The sequence below is a fragment of the Vicugna pacos genome, chromosome 11 (genome assembly GCF_048564905.1).
Source record: "Vicugna pacos chromosome 11, VicPac4, whole genome shotgun sequence".
Classification (NCBI taxonomy): domain Eukaryota; kingdom Metazoa; phylum Chordata; class Mammalia; order Artiodactyla; family Camelidae; genus Vicugna; species Vicugna pacos.
The window spans coordinates 49481694-49501984 of NC_132997.1; the positions used below are offsets into that span (position 1 = coordinate 49481694).

Genomic DNA, 20291 nt, shown 5'->3' on the forward strand with positions numbered 1-20291 from the left:
ATCAAATTATGTTGTACACCTAAAAGTAATTCAATATTATATGTCAATTATATCTCAATTTTTTTAAAGGAAAAAGAAAAGGAGAACAAAGATGTGAGATACATTGTGAGGACAGAAGACACAGAAATTGATGACTGATTCATTGAGAGAGGTGGTTGTGAAGATGAATCCAAGCCTTCCATTCTGGGTGGTAGGATGCTGCTAGAAATCTCTATCATATTTTTTTTCATTTAACTTTTTATCTTTAACTGATTTCTGACTTAATAGCATATATTTTTAAAGCAGGAGAGGTAGACACTTAGGACTTTTCAGGAAACACTCTTACTAGTGTTTTTCAAGCTTTAGGACCATGTGGACAGGGAAATCAATTTTAAGACATTATTAAGTAATACCAAAAAAGTGAAATATAATAAAGCAGAATGGAAAGTAAAATATGGTAGTGATCACTCATATAATGGTTCTTACTTTGTGTAGTTTCGTCGTGTGTTTTATGTACACACACTGGGTCACAATGTCAACTACATGTCTGAGTGTGAGTTGCAGTTTAAAGTTTCAAAGGCACTTTCTAGTCTAAACCTTCCTTCCTTCAGTTTACAGGACTATTGACAGAAATGAAAAGGGATTTAGGGGCTTAAGACATCTTCACCACTTTGACAATCAATGACAATCTAATTAGGTAAAACAAATTTTTAAAAAGGACTTTGATATGCTTTAACTTCCCTCTAAGCATCTTCCATGTGATTTTTATTTTGAATTTTAATATCAGTATTGGTTTTAACACATAAAATATTATTGTTATTTGTTTTAGTAACTACTTAGGTTTACTAATATGCTTTGCCAATTACTTTGTTCTCTGTTGCTTCTTATATCCCATTCCTTTCTTCTGGCTTTATTTTCCTTCTTGCTACAATCTGTCCTTTAATAGTTCTTTCAGTGAGTATAAATGAATGGGAAACTTTTGTTCTATAGATGTTTAAAATGTCTGTATTTTGCCTTCACTACTGCATGGTAGTATATCATATATACATAATTTTATTACTTATTATATATATCATAAATTGAGGTATATCATTTTTTCCTTAGCAGTTTGAAGATATAATATCATTATCATCTGGCATTTATTGTTCATTGTGAGCAACCTGTTGTTAAGTCTGATTTTTACTCCATTATATGTGATCTATATTTTCTAATAGCTTTTAATAGTTTTTTTTTCTTGATTTTCAGCAGTTTCTCTGGAATATATCTGGAAGTTTTGTTTTTTTTTTAAATTTGTCCCTCACTTACAGTGCTTTTTCAACATGAAGACTGTTGTCTTTCTTCAATTCTTTAAAAAAAAAATCAGTGATGATTTCTTTTAATATTGCCTCTCTTCCATTCTCTCTTTCCAAATTTCTGTTAGACATATCTTGCAGCATCTTGATCCATTTTCCATGTCTCCTAACTACTCTTTAGATTCTCCAATGTCTTTAGCTTTCTAGTTCCAGGTGATTTTCTTAGTTCTGTCATTCAGTTCACTACTATTCTGTTTTACTGTGTTCCATTTACATAGAGTAATCATGTCCAGTTACCTGTTGAGATATTTCAAATGCTATTCATGTCCAAGATTTTAAACTGGATCTTCATATCTGTCTTTTCTTAAATTAAAATCTCTACCTGCTTTGTTTTAAGAGTCCCCAGTAATTTTAATAGATGCTATCTTATCCCTTAACTCTGAGTACTTAAAAAAGTTTAATACACTTTTGGGGAATAATTTATATACAGTAACATTTCAAGTATATACATGCAGCACAATGAGATTTGACCAATGTATTCACCCAACTAACCACCATTTCCTTCCAGTTTAGAACATTTCTGTCATTCCAGAATGTTCCCTTATATCCTATGTAGTTGAAGTTTCCCATTCCCCATATCAAGAAACCATTGATCTGATTTCTGTCACTATAAATTAGCAGGTCTGTTCTAGAACTTCATATCAGTAGGCTCATGCAGGATGTACTTTTATGTGTTTAGTAGCTTCCTTCACTCAGCAGAATGTTTCTGAGGTTCATCCATGTTGTTGTATCTGTTGGTATTCATTACATTCTATTGCTAAGAAGTACTGCATTTTAAGAACATGCCACAACTTGTTTTTATCCATTCTCCTGTGGAGGGACATTTGCATTATTTACAATATTTGTTATTATTAATAAGTCTGATATGAATATTCATGCACAGATCTTTTTCTGGACATATATTTTTATTTCTCTCAGATAAATACCTAGCAGTAGAATTACTGGGTCTTATGAGTGGATGTTTAGTGTTAAAATAAACTACTAAACTATACTGCAGAATAACTATATAATTTAGCACTCCCACGAGGAATGTTTGAGCATTAAATCTGCTCCACATCCTGACTAATAATAGGTATTGTCAGTCTTTTTAGTTTTAGAATTTTGGTGTGAAGTGGTGTATCATGACAGTTTTAAATTTGCATTTCTCTGATGATAATGATATTGAGCATCTTTCTGTATGCTACTTGGCCATTCATATGTCCTTTTTTTACAGACTGCCCAAGCCTTTTGCCCATTTTTTTCAACTGGTTTATCTCCTTAATGTGGAGTTTTAAGTTTTGGATACATCCTTTGTCAGATATATTTACTGAGAATATTTTTTCCCCATCTGTGGCTTGTCCTTTCATTTTCTCAATAGTGCATTTGGAAGCACAAAAGATTTTAATTTTGATGTAGTCAAATTTATTTTTATCATTTTTTTTAAGCTTGTGCTTTTGGTGTGTCATATCTATGAATTAGTTGCCTAACCCAGGGTCTTGCAGGCGGGTTTCTCGTTTTCTTCTAAAAGATTGACAATTTTTGCTTACATTTAAGTTTATAGTTTATTTGAGTAAATTTTTTGTATGATGTAAGGTAAGGGTCTAAGTTCATCTTTTTGCATATGGATACCCAATTGTCCCAGCAACATTTATTGGAAAAAATAATCCTTTCCCTATTGAATTGCTTTGGTAATTCTTCATCAAAAATAAGTCGACCCTAAATATAAGGGTTTATTTCAAGATTCACTGTTCTGTTCCATTGATCTATAGGCCTATCCTTATGTCAATACCATACTGTTTTGATTACTGTACCATTATATTAAGTTTGGAATGTGATAGTATAAGTCCTCTAACTTTCTTCTGTTTCAAAATTATTTTGACTAATATGGGTCTTTTGCAATTCCATATGAATCTTAGATGAGCTTATCAATTTCTACAAAAAGCCTGCTGGGATTTTGATAGGGAATGCATTAAATATATAGATCAATTTGGGGAGAAATGCCATCTTAATATATAGCCTTCCAGTCCATGAACATGGAATGTCTCACGTATATTTCATTTTTCTCAGCAATGTTTTAAAATTTTCAATGTAAAAGTCTTGTTCTTCTTTTGTTAAATTTATCTCTAACAATGTTTTTGTTCTTTGTGAATTTTTAATTTTCATTTTCAGATTGCTCATTACTAATGTGTAGAAATACTGTGGATTTTAAAATTTAGATACAATTCCAATACCATGAAATTCATCCTTTTCAAGTGTGCAATGTAGTGGTTTTAGTGTGATTCCCAGTGGTTTGTAGTATATGCACAATTGTGCAACCATCACCACTATCTAACTCCAGAACATTTTCATTACCCCCAAAAGAAACCCTGTCTTGCATTAGCAATCACTCTCCATTGCTCTCTCTGCCTGGCCCCTGGCCACTACTAATCTGCTTTCTGTCTCTATAGATTTGCTCTTTTGGACATTTCAGATAAAAAGAATCATATAATGTGTGGCCTTTTGTGTCTGGCTTCTTTCACTTAGCATGTTTTCAAGGTTCATTCATAGTGTAGCAGCTATTAGTTCTTCTTTTTTATGGCTGAATAGTATTGCATTACATAAATAAAACGTATTTACAATTGATTTCTATAACTGATTTCATATACTGTGACCTTCCTGAACTCTACTAGAACTAAGAACTAAGAATTTGGGGAATGAGATGGAGGGAGTGTAAATTTTTTAAAATTTTCTACATCATGTCACCTGTGAAGATAGTTTTATTTATTCCTTTCCAATGTGGATGCCTTTCATTTCCTTATTTTGTTCTTTTGCACTGACTAGAACCTCCAATACAATGCTGAATAAAAGTGGCAAGAGTGGAAAACTTTACCTTGCTCCTGATCTTAAGAGGGAAATATTCAGTCTTTTCCCATTACATATACTGTTAGCTGTTAAGTTTTTCTTAGATGCCTTATGTCAGGCTGATGAATTCCCTTTTATTTTCTAGTTTTTTGAGAGTTTTTAACATGAGTGGGTATTGGATTTTGTCATATTTTTCTGTGTCTATTGAGATAATCATGTCGTTTCCCCCCATTACTATGATGTATTAATTTTCTAACGTTGAATAGCCGTACATTCCTTGGATGAATTTCACTCAGTCAGGGTAAATAATCCTTTTATGTTGTTAGACTTGGTTTGCTAATAATTTAAAGTTCTTGTGTCTAATTTCAAGAGAATATTACTTTGTAGTTTTCTCTTCATGTGATGTCTGTCTGACTTTGGTATCAAAGTAATACTGGCCTCACAGAATGAGTTAAGAACCATTCCCTCTTTTCTGAAAGATTGGAATTATTTCTTTCTTTAAATATTTAAGCATATATAGAAATATAATTGATTTTTAATTGACCTTGTATCTTGTGGCCTTATTAAACTCATGTAATAGTTCTAATCAGTTTTGTTTGTTTTGTGAATTCCTTAGAATTTTTTACATACAGAATTCTTTTCTTGGGATGTATTTGTCTGGCTTTGGTATTAGAGTAATAGTAGCCTCACTGAATGAGTTGAGAAGTGTTCCTTCTTCTATTTTCTCAAAGGGTTTATGAAAGGTGTTTATTATTTATTTTTTGACTATTTGGTAGAATTTACCAGTAGAGCCATCTGTGCCCGGACTTTTCTTTGTAGGAAGATATTTAATTTATTTAATTATTATATATCTGTAAGGATTTTTTTATTCCTTTTTGAGTTTCTTTGACTCATTGGTTATTTAGAAGAGCACTATTTAATTTCCAAATACTTGGGTATATCCCAAATTTGTATCTGTTGCTCACTTCTTACTTAGTTCCAAATGGTTGGAGAATATACATAGTATAATTTCAATTCTTTCAGATTTATGAGACTTGTTTTATGTATGCTTGAAGAGTACATATTCTGCTGTCATTGGGGGAAATCAATTAGGTCAAGTTGGTTGATAGCATTGTTCAACTTTTCGGTATCCTTGTTGATTTTCTGTTTAGTTGTCCTACCAAGTATTGAGAGTAGGGTTTTGGAGACTCCAGCCATAATTGTGTTCTCTTTCTCCTTTCAATTCTGCCAAATTTTGCACCATGTACTTTAAGGCTGGGTTGTTAGATATATATAAGTTTATAATTGCTTTATTTTCCTAATGAATTGGCCTTTTCCTCATTATGAAATGTCTTTTTGTTTCTAGTAGTATTTTCTGCCTTAAAGTTTACTTTGTCTGAGTTCAAATTGAAGCAGTTTTTATGGCTGCCTTGGCTCTAATTTCTGTGCTCTCACGTATCTCCTCTGCATTTGCGTGCTGACTGAGGCAGCCAGGGATGTGTGCATAGTGTGGGCCCTCTCTGGCCTCTCCTGCATGGATATGTGCAGTTTATTAGGGCCTTCTGTGGCTTGTATCTCAGATTTCCTTGATAAACTTCTGAATAGTCTGCCAATCCATTTTTTGCCCTACTTAGTACTGAAACCTCAGACTATCTGAGTCACTGTTTTTCCTTGTTCATATGCCACCGAGTTTGCTACGATTATTGACAATGCTATTGGATATAAGGTTCATCCAAATCTACTGAGCACTTTCTGGTGGTAAAGCTGCTGGTTTACACAGCTTGCCATTTTAAAGTTGAACAGACTCTTACTGTTCCTAATTCAGAGTCCTATCGATTTTCATGAATAACTGCTACTCTATTTGTTGTGTTACGTTCGGTCATTTTTAGAACCCTGAAATGGTTGCTCTTGGCCATTATATCCAGTTTTATTGTTGGTTTGGGGGAAGATTTGTCAAGCTACTCAATCTGCCATACTAGAAGTCCCACCTCATAATCTTCTTTTATTATATTGTCTTTGTCAGGTTTTGGCATCAATATTATGCTGGCCTATAAAGTGAATTGAAAATGTTCCTATTTTTTGGAAAAAGTTTGTGCAACTGTTATTTCTTCCACAAATGTATGATAGAATTCATATAGGTGAAACCACTTGGGCCTACAGCTTTCTCTGTAAGAGTTGCTTGATTCAGTTTCTTTAGGGGTTTTACAGCTGTTCATATTTTTGAGGAATTTGTCCATTTCATCTAAGTTACAGAATTTATTGGCATAAAATTTTTTATATTCTGTTAATATTATTTTAATGTCTCTAGGAATTGTAGTGATAAATTTTCTTTCATTCCTGATATTTGTAATTTGTATTTTCTTGCTTTATCTTGACTGTTATCACTACAGTGCTTATTAATTAGTAATCTTTTCAAAGAATCAACTCTTGGATTTGTTCATTTTCTCTTTTATTTATCTATTTTCTGTTTAACTGATTTTGCTTTTAATTATTTCTTTCATTCTACTTTGGGTTTAATTTACTCTCCTTTTCTAGCATCTTAACCTAGGAAATTAGCTTATTTATTTAAAAATGTTCTTTTCTAAAATAGGTATTGAAAGCTACAAACTTATTTATAAGAACTACTTCAGCTGCAGCCACAAATGTGGATATTTTATGTTTTTGTTACCATGTGGTTCAAAATACCCCCTAATTTTTCTTGTAATTTAATATTTAGAATAGTTTTGTTTAATTTCCAAATATTTGGGGATTTTTCCAGGTATCTTATTGTTACTGATTTCCAATTTAATTCTGTTGTAGTCAGAGAACATACTCTGTAAGATTTAATCTTTTGAACAATATTGAGACATTTTATGGCTTGCCATACAGTCTATCCTTGTAAACATCCCATATGCACTTGGGAATATTGTGTACTCTGCATTTGTTGGGTCTACCCTCAGATCTTCTATGTTTTTTTTTACTGATTTTCTAATTGTTTTACTAATAACTAAAATCTCTAACAATTGTGAATTCACCAAGTCCTTTTTTTGGTTTTATTAGTTTTTCTTCATACATTTTGAAACACGAGTAGATATTTACTTATTCAGAAGTAAATTATTATATCTTCCTGGTATGCTGTGTTATGGACTGAGTTATGTCCTCTTCAGACTCATATGTTGAAGCCCTAATCTGCAACATGATTTTATTAGGAGATAGAGCCTTTAAGTTGGAAATTAAGGTAAAATGAGGTCATAAGGGTAAAGCCCTAATCTGATAGGACTGGTGTTCTTACAAGGAAAGGAAGAGACACCAGAAATCTCTCTGCCTGTGCATGTGTCCAGGAAAAAGGCTATGTGAGGATGCAGTAAGCCAGGAAGAGGAGCCTCACTAGAAACCAGCCCTGATGGCATCTTAACCTTGGACTTGTAGCCTCCAGGACTGTGAGAAAGTAAATGTCTGTTGTTTAAGCCACACAGTCTGTGGTATTCTGTTCCAGCAGCCTCAGCGAAGATAGGCTGCCTTTTTATCACTAAAAAATATTCCTCTTTCCCAGTGACCAACTCTGTGTCTTGAAGTTTATCTTGTTTCATATTAATATAACCATGTCAGCCTACTGTGTGCATGGTATAACTTTATCCTTTTAATTTCAACCTATTGGTCTTTATATTTAGAGTGCATTTCTTCTATATAGTACACAGTTGATTCTTGCTTTTTTATCCATTCTGCATGTTATCCATTCCATTTGCATTTAATTATTGACATGGTTAGGTTGAAATCTACCATCTTGCTATTTCTTTTCCATTTGCCCCCTCACCCTTTTTTTTTTTTATCCTTTCTTGTCCTTGTTCTTTTCTTTTTTTTTTTCTTTTCCTTTCCTGCCTTATTTTGGGTTAATCACATATTTCTTAGTATTCCATTTTATTGCCCCTAGTGGCATCTTAGCTTATTCTTCTTATAATTCTTTAAATGCTTGCTCTATGGCTAATAATAGGCATTCTTAACCTATCAAAGTCTAGTTAAGAGTCAATATTTTACCACTTCATACCTCCCTCTTATTACTTCCCATTCCTCTCTTGATACCTGACACTTCACAAATGTAATAACCATATAACAATAATTCCATTTATATTCACTCATCCTTTGAGGTGTATTTATCTCAGCTTTTACTTCTACAAATATAATCTCCATCTTGCACATTTTTTGCTTTAATCAGTCACTTATCCCTTAGAGAAATCACCAAAATATACAGACTTTTATATTTACCCACTTAGTTAGTTTCTGGTGTTCTTTATCTCCCTATGTCCTGCAGATTCATCTACCCTGAACTCTGATCTCCGTTACTCAGCAAAATGGGGCCACCAAGCTTCGGATTCTAGCTCACAATTCCATAGTCAGAATATTATCCCCAGACAGGGAGCCAGGATAAATGGGCTCACTTTATGAGTTTTTTTCTCTCATGGATTGTAGCTGTGTGCTGCCTGTTAACCAACGCTTTAACAGACACTCAGCATGGGGTTTCAAAGCCAGAAGAGAATAAGGAAGGCATCTTCCTGGGAGGGCATCCTGGTAAGAAATTGGAATGCAAGCACGATAAAGAGGGCATCTGTGTGGGAAGATGGCCTGTTGTATGGTGGGAGCCCAAGAGGGGTGATGAGAACATCTAAGCAGTTTTTCTGACCCTGAGCAGTGTGAGAGGGGTGTTCTCATTACTTTGGCAGTGTACCAAATTACTCCGAAACTGAATGGCTCAAAATAGCGATAATCATGTATCATCCCTCCAGGTTTCTATGTGTCTGGAATTTGCAACGATCATGACAGGAATGGTTTGTCTCTTCTCCACAACATCTGGGATATCAGTTGAAAGGCTCTTAAGGTTGGAGCTGAAAGCATCTGAATGCGCATTCTCTCAAATGTCTGGCAATTGATGCTGGCTTTCAGCTGGGGGGCTTCAGTAGTTCTCTACATGGACTTTTCCATGTGGTTTAAACTTTCTCACACCATGGTGGCTAGATTCCAAGGTCAAGCATCCAGAGAGAGAGAAACAGAAATAGCCAGGCAGAAGCTGTGTTGCTTTCTAACCTAGAAAATCATGTAGCATCACTTTTACTGCATTCTACTGATTGAGGCAGTTAAATGGTCCATTCAGGTTCAAAGGGAAAGAACTCCTCAGTGGAGGAGTACCAGTATCTTGTAAGAAAGGCATGTCAGATAGGAAATATATTGGCATGACTTTCGAAAATATAATCTGCCACAGTGGGTGCCCTGCAAAGTGATGGAGCACAAGTGAGGTTAGAAGAATGTCCATGTGGGGGGCCAGCCAGCTTATGTTGGAACCAGAATGGTTTTTACCCTGTGGGGCTGGAGTAGGCAGCCCCACCCTGGGTGACAGTCCAAGCAGGGTGAGGAAGGTGTCTATGTGGAGGCCAGGACAACATTAGGTGTCTGACTCTGAGCAGGATGAGATCATTCAGTGGGTGGGAGAGTAGAGGGGGCAGTGACCCAGCATAGGGTGCTGAGACATCTGTGGAGTGAGAAGGGCATTTGGAGAGGTTAGGAGGCAGTAGTATGAAACTGGTTATGTTCAGGGAGATTAATCAAATAAGTAAATATATTAAAAATAATGGGAGCCAGGTTGCTCACTGTCAGATAAAGAAATTACAGATTTGGAAAAGGGAAAAACTAGAATGAACATTGTCATTTCAGAGTGGAGTAGTAGGAATACTTTTTACTCCCTAGTTCTGTCCACTGGGAGGGTTTGGGAATGAGTGACACCTGAAAAACAATGAGCACACTTAGCACCCAAATATTTGTTCCTAAATGTGGCACTAAAAGGAACCAGGGCTCCTTGGAGAAGTGACTGATTCCAGGGCTGAGCAGAGATAAAATAGTACTCAAAGAAGGATGGGAACATGTCAAAATGGCACAGAAGCCAGCCTGAGGGAATTCTACTGGCCAACTCTAGGACAATATGAACTTAATTTAAGATAAATAATGATAGTGAACAAAATAGGAATCCTTGAGTCTACATTGATATAAATAAATTCATAAACTTAAAGTTTGATGAGGAATAGGATAGTAGCCACATAATTTCAAAGTACCTCTCCACAAAATACTTCTAAATACAAATAGAAAAAAATAATAAGGTAGAAGACACCAGTTTAATTAAGTGATCAAAGTGAACATCATCAGTAATGGGACAAATGGAATCATGTGCCACACAACAATGCGATGAGAAAAACAGGCTCATTTGTGTGATACCACAGATTGAAGAACTGTTCCAGATTGAGGGAAACTAAAGAGACATGACAATGTGATATGACTTTTGCTATAAAGGATATTATTGGGACAACTAGTGAAACTAATGCAATCTATGGATTAGACGGTAGCAATATATCAGTGTTAATTTCCCAAATTTGATGACTGTACTCCAGTTATACAGTGTCCTTGTTTGAAGGAAATACACACTAAAATATTTGGTGCGACGGAGCATCATGTCAGTGACTTACTATCCATTTGTTCAGGAGAAAAACATTTGGCCCTTCATACCCGTGGGTTTGTAAATGTAAAATATGTTTACATTGTCTTAGGTATTACAAATAATCTAGAGATGATTTAAAGTATATGGGAGGATATGTGTAGGTTATATGCAAATACTGCACCCTTTTATATAAGAGACTTGAGCATCCGTGGAGTTTGGTATCCATGGGGGTTCCTGAAACCAATCCCCCACAGATATGGAGGAATGACTGTTCTTTTTACTATACTTACAAACTTTTCTGTAAGTTTGAGGTTGTTTCAGGTTTTTAAGAAAACACAATATGCAGTAATTGCAACTTTGATCACAAAATCTGATTTTCATTAAGACACGCCTTACTAACAAAATAATAGATTTCAAAGGAATTACCTACTCTGACATACATGTGAAATCTGCAATTAAATGTTTCTGTAATACAAAGAAAATATCAACATTATTTATATACTAACCGGAAACCTTGAAAAAATCATAATTATAGGTATAAATATCAAAGAGAAATGTATCCTTCAAAAAATTAAACATAGAGTTTTTATGTGACCCAGCAGTTCCACTCCTAGGTATATACCCCAGAATATTCAAAACATGTGTCCACAGAAAAATTTATATACAAATGTTCATAGTGGCATTATTCATAACAGCCCAAAACTAAAACATCCCAAATGTCCATCATCAGATGAATGGATAAACAAAGTTTGGTATATCCATGCAATGGAATTATATTCATTAATAAAAAAGAACTACCAACACATGCTATAACATGGAAACCTTATATGCTAGGTGAGATAAGCCAGACACAAAAGGTAACATAATGCATGATTCACTTATATGAAATGTTAGAATAGGCAAATCCATATAGACAAACAACAAATTAGTGGTGGCCAGGGGCTGAGTGGAGAGAGGAATGGAGAGTGATAGCTAATGGAGACAGGGTTTCTTTTTGGGATGATGAAAATGTTCTGGAATTAGATAGTGATGACAGTTGTGCAACTCTGTGAATATAAACCACTTTAAAAGAGTGAACTTTGTGTGAATATTGTAGTAAATAATAAAAATAAATCCAATGAAAGTTTGATCTAGTATTCTACAAGATAAGAAAAACATTTAAATTTAATATCAAAAGTTTTAAAAATATGGCAAAGACTGTAAATTTCTCCCAGAAGCCAACATTACCTAGAATGCTGTTCCCTTAAAAAAAAGGAATTCTACACCTATATACTAGCAACAAATAGATTAAAAATATAAATTTTAATATTATACCATGCAATGTACCTAGGAATAAATCTTCAACAAATGTACATTACCATTATGGATAAAATTATAAAAAATTATTAAAAGGCCTTAAAGAAATGGATATTAAATGGAAAGTTTTATTTAACAGATTCCAAATCAGGAGAACTCAGTATCATAAAGCTAGCAATCCTCGCCAAGTTGACCTGTGCAATTTAAGTCTGATTCTAACATACATGAAAAGGATTGGCCAAGGCAGTTACTGAACAATGCAGTTAGAGTTCACTATCAGATTTTATGGATTATTATAAAGCTATAGTTTAATTAAAACCAGCTGTATTAGCCTGAGTTTAGATCAGTTTAGAGAGCCCAGGAAAAGACCCTTTCATATTTTAAAACTTAATCTATAACAGAGGTAAGATAGCAAAATCAGTGGGGAAAGGATGCAACAATACTACTGGAAATGATACTGCCTTCTATGGAAGAAGTTGGAAACGTGTGTACATTTTTAGTGATCATAATGGCCAGGGGGTGCTACAGGTATTTAATAGGCAGGGAACATGAATACTAAACATCCTGCTACACTTCTGTACAACAGCCATACCCAAAATGCCAAAAATGCACTTGCTTAGAAATCCTGAACTACTCAGTACATGGTGCTGAAACAATTCACTGTCTGAATGAAAAATTAAAATTATGATCCATATACCACATACAAAAAACAATTCCAGGGGGATTAAAGACACAAGTGTGGAAATTGTGAAAGTTACAGAAGCCACATACCTGGAAAAGATATTTGCAATACATTTAATAAAGAGGAGGAGGGTATAGCTCAGTGGTAGAGTGCATGCTTAGCATGCACGAGGTCCTGGGTTCAATCCCCAGTGCCTCTTCTAAAAATAAATAAATAAATCTAACCCCCCCCAAAAAAAACCTAAAAAATTAAACCTCTAAAAAAAAATAAAGGATGAGTATATCAGTGATTAATTGCATTTAGTTACTACTAACAAAAACAGTAACAGTGGCTTCAAGAGATAAAAGTTTATCTTTCTCTCATAAAAAATTAATCTAGGGGTAGGCATTAAAAAGCTGATGTGATGTCTCCATGGATATCAAGGACTCTATTTCTTCTATCACTTCCATCCTCAATGATGCTTTATGGTCTAAGACGGCTGTTTTACCTTTAGTTATAGTTCCATGTTCCAGGCAGTAATTAGGAGTAAGGGGGTAAATGGAAAAAATGGCATTCCAGAAAGCCCCATCTCCTGACTTATTGTACAATTCATTAGCTACCTTTACCTGTAGTAGAGGTTAGTAAATAAATTTTCAACTGGGTACAATACCAAAAGTTCTGTCGTTCTATAGGGAGAATGGATATAACGCAGCTACCTTAGAGTCTCTACGTATCTGGAACAGGGATCAGCAAACTATGGCTAGTGGGACAAATCCAGCCCACAGCCTGTTTTGTAAATAAAATTTTATTGGAACACCATCATGCCCATTTATTTACATATTGCCTGTGGCTGCATTCTCACTGAGAGCTGAGGGTCCTGCCAGTCTTCAAAGCCTGAAATATTTACTATTTAGTCTTTTACAGATAAAGTACACCTACCACCCCTAATCTAAAAGATAAAGAACTGCTACCAATTACTTTGAAAATAATAAGCAAATACATAAATGAGTATGAAATATAAATAGGCAATTAACAGACTACAAATATGTGCAACATCATGTCTGAACTCTCCAAACAACGCTGATCAAAAGAAGCCAGATATAAAGAATTCATATTGTAGGATCCCATTTATATGAAGGGCAAGAACAAGTAAAACTGGTGACAGAGGTCAGAATAGTGATTATCTCTGGGGTTGGGAGAAGGCATCTAGGAGCTTTGTGGGGGTCCTGACTGTCTATATCTTGATCTGTGTACTGTTTTCATACACACACACACATACACACATGCATGTAGGAACACACAAAATGTAGGTTATGCAATTTTCTGTAAGCTGTGCAACATTTTTTTCTAACCAACCCCACTGCATCAGATACCTTTTTAAAAAAACTTAAAAGTCTGTCAAACATGAAAAAGTTTGATAATTCACTGTTTCGGTCAAAAGTGCAGGAAAATAGGCCCTTTCATATGTTCCTGGTGAGAATGTAGGTTTGAATAACTTCTACAGAGGTAAATTTGGTTAACAACTTTCAAAATTACAAAAGCATATATCTTTTGAGCAGCATTCCACCTCTACAAATTTATTCTCAGATATAGTTATATTTATGTAAAATATATATACAGAGTTATAAATGCAAATTTTTTGTAATAACAATGGCTATGCAACTATTAAAGAACTATCGTTAACTGGAAAAACAAATGGCCCTGGATAGTGTATAATGACAAATGTAAGGTAAAAATAAAAAAAATTAAAATGTACAAAGTTAGCAAAGAAATCAAATTTGTAAAAAAGAATTCCTGTCTGGTTCCTTATTTTTTAATTGAAATAGCTTTAGTGGTTTTTGCCATTTAAACTGATATCTGCTATTTAACTGGCAAATAGTCATTTCAGGTTTCAAGGGTTTGTGTGTGTGTATATATATATATATATATATATGTGTGTATATATATGTAAAATAAAATTAGAGCCATATCGTACATACTATTTTTAAGGTGCCTTTTTTCACTTAACAATATATCATAAACATTTTCCAAGTCTATATGGCTTAGTAATAAACTTTCAAAAACACTTTAAATAACGAGGTATTAGTAGTGGAGTCTGCATTAGTGGACTGACACAGCAAAAGGAGCAGATCCAGGACCCAGATCCACAACAACCTGCAATTGTTTAAGCCAAACACTAAGCATCTCTAAGGATCAACTACTACATCCATAAAACAGTAAATACTGAAAGAGGGTGAAGACTAATACTTCTTTACGGCCATTTTAAAGGGTAAAGAAACAATGTAGGAGAAGGAAGGAATGAAATATACTGACAAAATTGACAAATCCTAACTCCCAGAACAGTCTCCCAAGCACTCCGTCAGACCAATAACATAAAACTCACACCATATCCCCAGGAGAAGTCCGAGCTGCCTTCAGTAGAGATCCCTGTGCCTGTATAACTTGGAAAAGCAGACCTTGAATTTCCAGTGTCAGCTGATGTAAAAGGTGATTCTTGTGTGATGTCAGACTCACTAAATGCACAATTTGGAAGGAGAAGAGAAAACAGAAAAATTCTTATATTTCCTCAAGTTTCTGCAGCATTAATTACTTAGCATTTTATTAGGTGATAAGCATGTATACAAATACATCCACAGAGGCAAAAATAAGTAAAGAACTTGAAATGTAAGCATCATGGAAAAGTCCAACCTAATTCCTAGAGAACTGATGGCAGCTATTCTAAATAATTCTAGTTTAATAATACTTTATGGATTCTAGTCTACAATGAATACTTTAACATTCCACTTACAACCTCTACCCTTGCAAACTACAGACATTTCAGAAGTATTAATAGTGTCTAAACTTATATGGCACTTTTACAGTTTACCAAGCACTTTTACAGATAGTAACCCCATTTTATCCTCACAACAACCTAGTGATGTAGAACTCAACTCCTTTTTTAAGACAAAGAATCTGAAATTTAGTTCTAGGTTTTGAAACTGGGTCTTAAGAGTATAATTTTTCTATGATACCACACTTTGTTTCTCAGAACCCTCTGAGAAGTTAGTCTCCTCTGTTCTATTTTTAAAATAATAACTGCCGTTAATGTTTACTCAGCATTTACTATACTTTATTTCATTTATATTCACAATACGCTTTAAGATATACTATTATCAGGTAAGTGGTTTGCTCAGTGTTACTCAGCTAATAGGTAGCAAAATCAGGATTAAAAATCAGATCTGTTGGATTCCTCCTGAGTCTGTGCTTTTAACTACTTCATAATACCGTTTTTCAAAAGTTATAAAATAAGTATGATGTTTCCATTAGCTGTTCCAAAATGAAAGTTGAGGGGTACTGAAAATGTGATAAAAAAAATTCTTGTTTTGTTTCATTAGTACAAGGCTTGATACCAATCCTAAGATTGAAAAAAGAAAACTTGTTATTATCAAGTGCAATACACAAGCAAGTACACTCTGTTTTATTACCTTTGGGAACTTATGTCTTTTTCATGGCTGTCATTGGTAGAGGAAATTTCATCCAGCTGCTCTGGAAGGGGATGATGATTAAGAGCATGTTTTGCTATTCCTTTCCTGTGAAAGAGAAAATCAAAGTTATATTTCCTGTAAAGATAAAATATAAACTTTTCAGTAACTTGATCTACAAGTTAGTCCACCTCCTTCTTGCTGTCCTGGAACTGCACTGTCCAATACAGTAGCCATTAGCCACTAGCAGTTAAAATGTGGTCAGCTGAAAATGAGATGCACTTTTAAGTGTAAAACACATAGAATTTCTAAGTTCTAGTACAACAAGAATGTACAATATATCATTAATTATTTTATCTTGATTACATGTTTAAATGATAATAGTTTGGATATATTTGGGTGAATCAAATATATTCTTAAAATTAATTTCACTGCAAACTGAAAATATAATAAGATATAAACACACACCTATTAGAACAGCTAAGATAAAATATGGTGATAACACTAAATGCAGGCAAGGATGTGGAGAAACTGGATGTCTCATACATTACTAGTAGGAATATTAAAGTTGTACAGCCACTCTGGAATAGTTCCACAATTTGTTAGAAAACTAAACACATGCATTTATTCTAGACCTAACCTAGCCATTTGCACTCTTGGGCATTGATCCCAGAGAAATGAAAATTTCTGTTCCCACAGAAGTTTGTACACGAATGTTCACAGCAGCTTTATTTATAACTGAAAAAAAAAATTAGAACAACTGGAATGTCCTTTGACAGGTGAACTAAGGTTAAACTGTGGTATATTCACACAATGGAACATGATTCAGCAATAAAAAGGAGTGGACTGGTACATGTAACAACTTGGATGGATTTCAAGGGCATCATACTTAGTGAAAAAAGCCAAGCTCAAAAGGTTACATACTATATGATTCCATTTATAAAACATTCACAAATGATAAAACTATAGAAGTGGAGAAAAGATTAGTGATTACCAAGGTATGGAGAAAGGCATGGATGGAACAGCTCTCTGTCTTGTTTGTACTAGTAGTTACATAGATCTATAAATGAGACCAAATTGCATAGAACTATGTACACGTATACACACACAAAGAAATAAATATAAAAATTGACAAAAACTGAGTAAGGTTTATAGTCTATTTAACAGTACTGTATCAGTGTCAGTTTCCTGGCTTTGAAATAAGTTACATAAGTTGTCATCACTGGGAGAAGCTGGGGGAAGGGTTCATGGGACTCTATGTACTATTTTTGTAACTTCCTGTGAGTCCATAATTATTTGAAAATAAAAAGGTAAAGTTAATTTCACCCATTTATACTATTTTTTAATGTGACTACCTGAAATTTTTAAATTATATTTGTGGCTTCTATTATATTTCTTTTGGACAGTGCTATTCTACAGAGTTTAACATGTGCATTAGAATAAACTATGGGGTCAATTATTGTAAGTTCCAGTTCTAATCATCTATAGTAGACTTTCCTTCCGCACAAAATTCTACACTCAAATAACATAATACATTAAAGAAAGTTACACAGATATCTTTACAAGAGGTCTTCCCAGGGCCTTTAATATGCAAATGTACATGAGAAATCTAATACTCTTATTTCACAGGAAAGGAAAGTGAGGCACAGAAGGATTAAGTAACCTGCTTAAGGTCATATGGCTAGAAAGTGATGGAGCCAGGATTCAAATCCAGGTAGTCTGAGGCTTCTTAGAGCAAATGAGTAGTCTGAGATTTCAGTGACTTGTATCATTTTTATATATAAAAGATAAATCTAAAAACCTAGTCAGCAGAGCTTGTACTTTAAATTATTTCTTAAATGGTGAGGATGGATTTGTGCAGAGCTATTTGTACTTCTCTCATTCAATGATCCTACACCAAAAGCTTGTCTTTGAGACAGTGGTGGGTATCAGAAATGTGAATTCCAGCTAAGAAATAGAAACTTAAGACAATTATAGTCTGTCGAAGACATCTGGTTATGAAGTGACAGTTAGATAACCAAAGAAGTATTAAATTTGATCATACCCTTATGGTTACATAAGAAAATGTCTATAATTTTTAGAAATACATAAAGAAGGATATGGGGGGAAATAGTGTCTGGGGTTTTCCTTCCTTATTTCACATATGACAGAGAGGCTGAAAAAATACAGAAGAAAGATGAAGCAAATATATTAAACTTTTGATAACTGTTGAATGAAGGTGACAAATAGGTCATTATATTATTCACTATACATTTATGCTTGAGATGTATCATTTTCAAAATGTTAAGCTGTATTGTGAAAATCACTTTTTTTCAAACTCTTCTCAGTATCTATAATTTGGAACTACTAGAGAGAAAACTAAAGTTACTTCAACAGAGCAAATTATCATTATAACACCTAAAGTAAAAATTGTTTTTAATATAGTTATTCAGATGCATATAATTTTCATTATCTTCATTAGTCACATTATTCTGATGCTTCTAGAGAATCATCCTTTAGCAGAGTTATCTTTACAATCGACAATAGAGAACAAGTAACCTAACTATACTTGGTCCATAATTTTGGCCCAGTTAGTGCCGATCAACAGTTTTTTCCATAAAGGATATTTTTTAAATTCTCAGAATGGTCAGAGTTAATTATAAAAGCAGATTTTTAGCTAAGCCTTGTTTGCTTTATTGGGAAATGACTGTCTTCTTCCTAGTTCGTAAAAAGCTTATTATCTAAATTGCTTCTGTGTCCTATCCTATACTTGGTAGATAATAAGCTTCTGAAAGGCAAGGAAAGATCATAGACTGATTTTCTTTGTATGACTGTTGTACCAAGTAAAGGTGGGAAAGGACAAGGAAATTACCATTTCCCGGGGAGTAACCATGCCTCAAGCCCTGTGCCATCACTTTAGATATGCTTTTTTAGATAAGGTCTTATTCCTATATTACAGAAATGAAGGCTCAAAGGTTTAGCTATTTGCCTAAAATTCACAAGGCTTGAAAAGAGTCTAGCCAGAAATCCAGATGTGACTGGAAATACCATGCCTGTTATTACCATATATAATTAATATTTAATTAATAAATATATGGTTGCTAAAATTATATAACTATGTGGAGGAAAAAAATTGGGATTTGGGGTTTAAAAGCCCAAGCTCAAAACCTACTGGTTATATAATCTTAAGATGTGTACCTTTTCTGATCAGCTGAAAAACTGGATAACCATACCCATCTTACAGAGTGGTTACAAGGATCAAGATGTGAAAGTCTTTTTGAAAGTGTAAAGCATTAATAAGTGTATGACATTATCATTATCTGCGAAATTACAACGCTTCACTAGGGGTGGGAGGTGGGTCTTTAAACCGGAAATATTTGCTTTCTAAGTCTTAAAAGCAAACTGATCCTTAAGGATTCCGACGCTTAACTGCAGGGGAGGCAGTATGTATAATGGTTATGATCACAAGCTTCAGAATCAGGTTGACAACATGTTTGTACTTAAGTTCCACCACTTTCTGGCTATGTGATCTCCAGCATGCTACATTCTTTAAACCTGGGATCTTTATCAGTAGAAAGTGCAAAATAATAGTTCCTATGTGGTATCTTTATTGATAGGTCTAAGTGAACTAATGCGTGTAAGCAGCTTTGCAAGTTCCTTGGCACAAGACATATTAAACTTTGTTGTAGCACTCAGCTATGAATAGCTTTAAGAGTCGTGAATGACCATTGGTAGTGGGACGTGAAACCTCCGCCGAAATTGCAAATGCCTTAGAAAACCCAGTCCCTGAGTTCAAGAAATGCAGCCCAAGAGAGCCAAGTCCTGGGACAGCACAGAGAACATGCCCTTAGCTGGAGATGGAGATAGAAGGGGCAACATCCGGCAAGGCTGGGAGGAGAGAATTCCGAGGAAAATTTTCTTTCCTCAGCCCTGGGAAAGGAGAAAGGATCAAGGGACTGATCAGGAAGGGTCCCCAAAGCGCCTGCAGCCCGCCTCGGCCTCCCCCGGTCCCGGCTGGGATGGGTGAGCCGTCCACTCACAGCTCCAACTTCTGTGGCACCGCCTTCCGAGTGTATCTGGAGATCATCCTCCTCTTCCTCCTCAGCCGCGGCCGGGGCAGATACGCCAGGGTGGGGGCCTCCGGGCCTGGCCCTCCCGCCGGCTCCGGCTGGGCCCCCTCCCGCCACCTTCCAGCCCCGTCACGCCCCGTCGCCTAGGCGCCGGACTGCCACTTCCCTAGGGTCCCTCGCCTCTCTAGCCCTCCGCCCTCCCTGCTTCGCCCGGGGCGGAAGTGACGAAGGCACAGG

The 20291-nt window shown here is 34.9% G+C and overlaps 1 protein-coding gene across 3 annotated transcripts in view; it reads right to left on the minus strand.

Annotated features, from left to right (window-relative positions):
* FAM149B1 (family with sequence similarity 149 member B1) overlaps nt 1–20267 on the minus strand; it is a 52677-nt gene extending 32410 nt beyond the window's left edge. For 2 of the 3 annotated variants that reach the window (XM_006218981.4, XM_015251806.3), the window contains exons 1-3: nt 20025–20266; nt 16009–16113; nt 14928–15057 (exon numbers count right to left, since the gene is read on the minus strand). In XM_006218981.4, the coding sequence (XP_006219043.2) occupies nt 14928–15057; nt 16009–16113; nt 20025–20071 (282 nt within the window). In that variant the 5' untranslated portion in view covers nt 20072–20266. Of the gene's footprint in view, nt 1–14927; nt 15058–16008; nt 16114–20024 lie in introns of all 3 variants that reach the window. The other variant, XM_031682280.2, reaches the window with a different exon arrangement.
* Nucleotides 20268–20291: the final 24 nt, after the last annotated feature.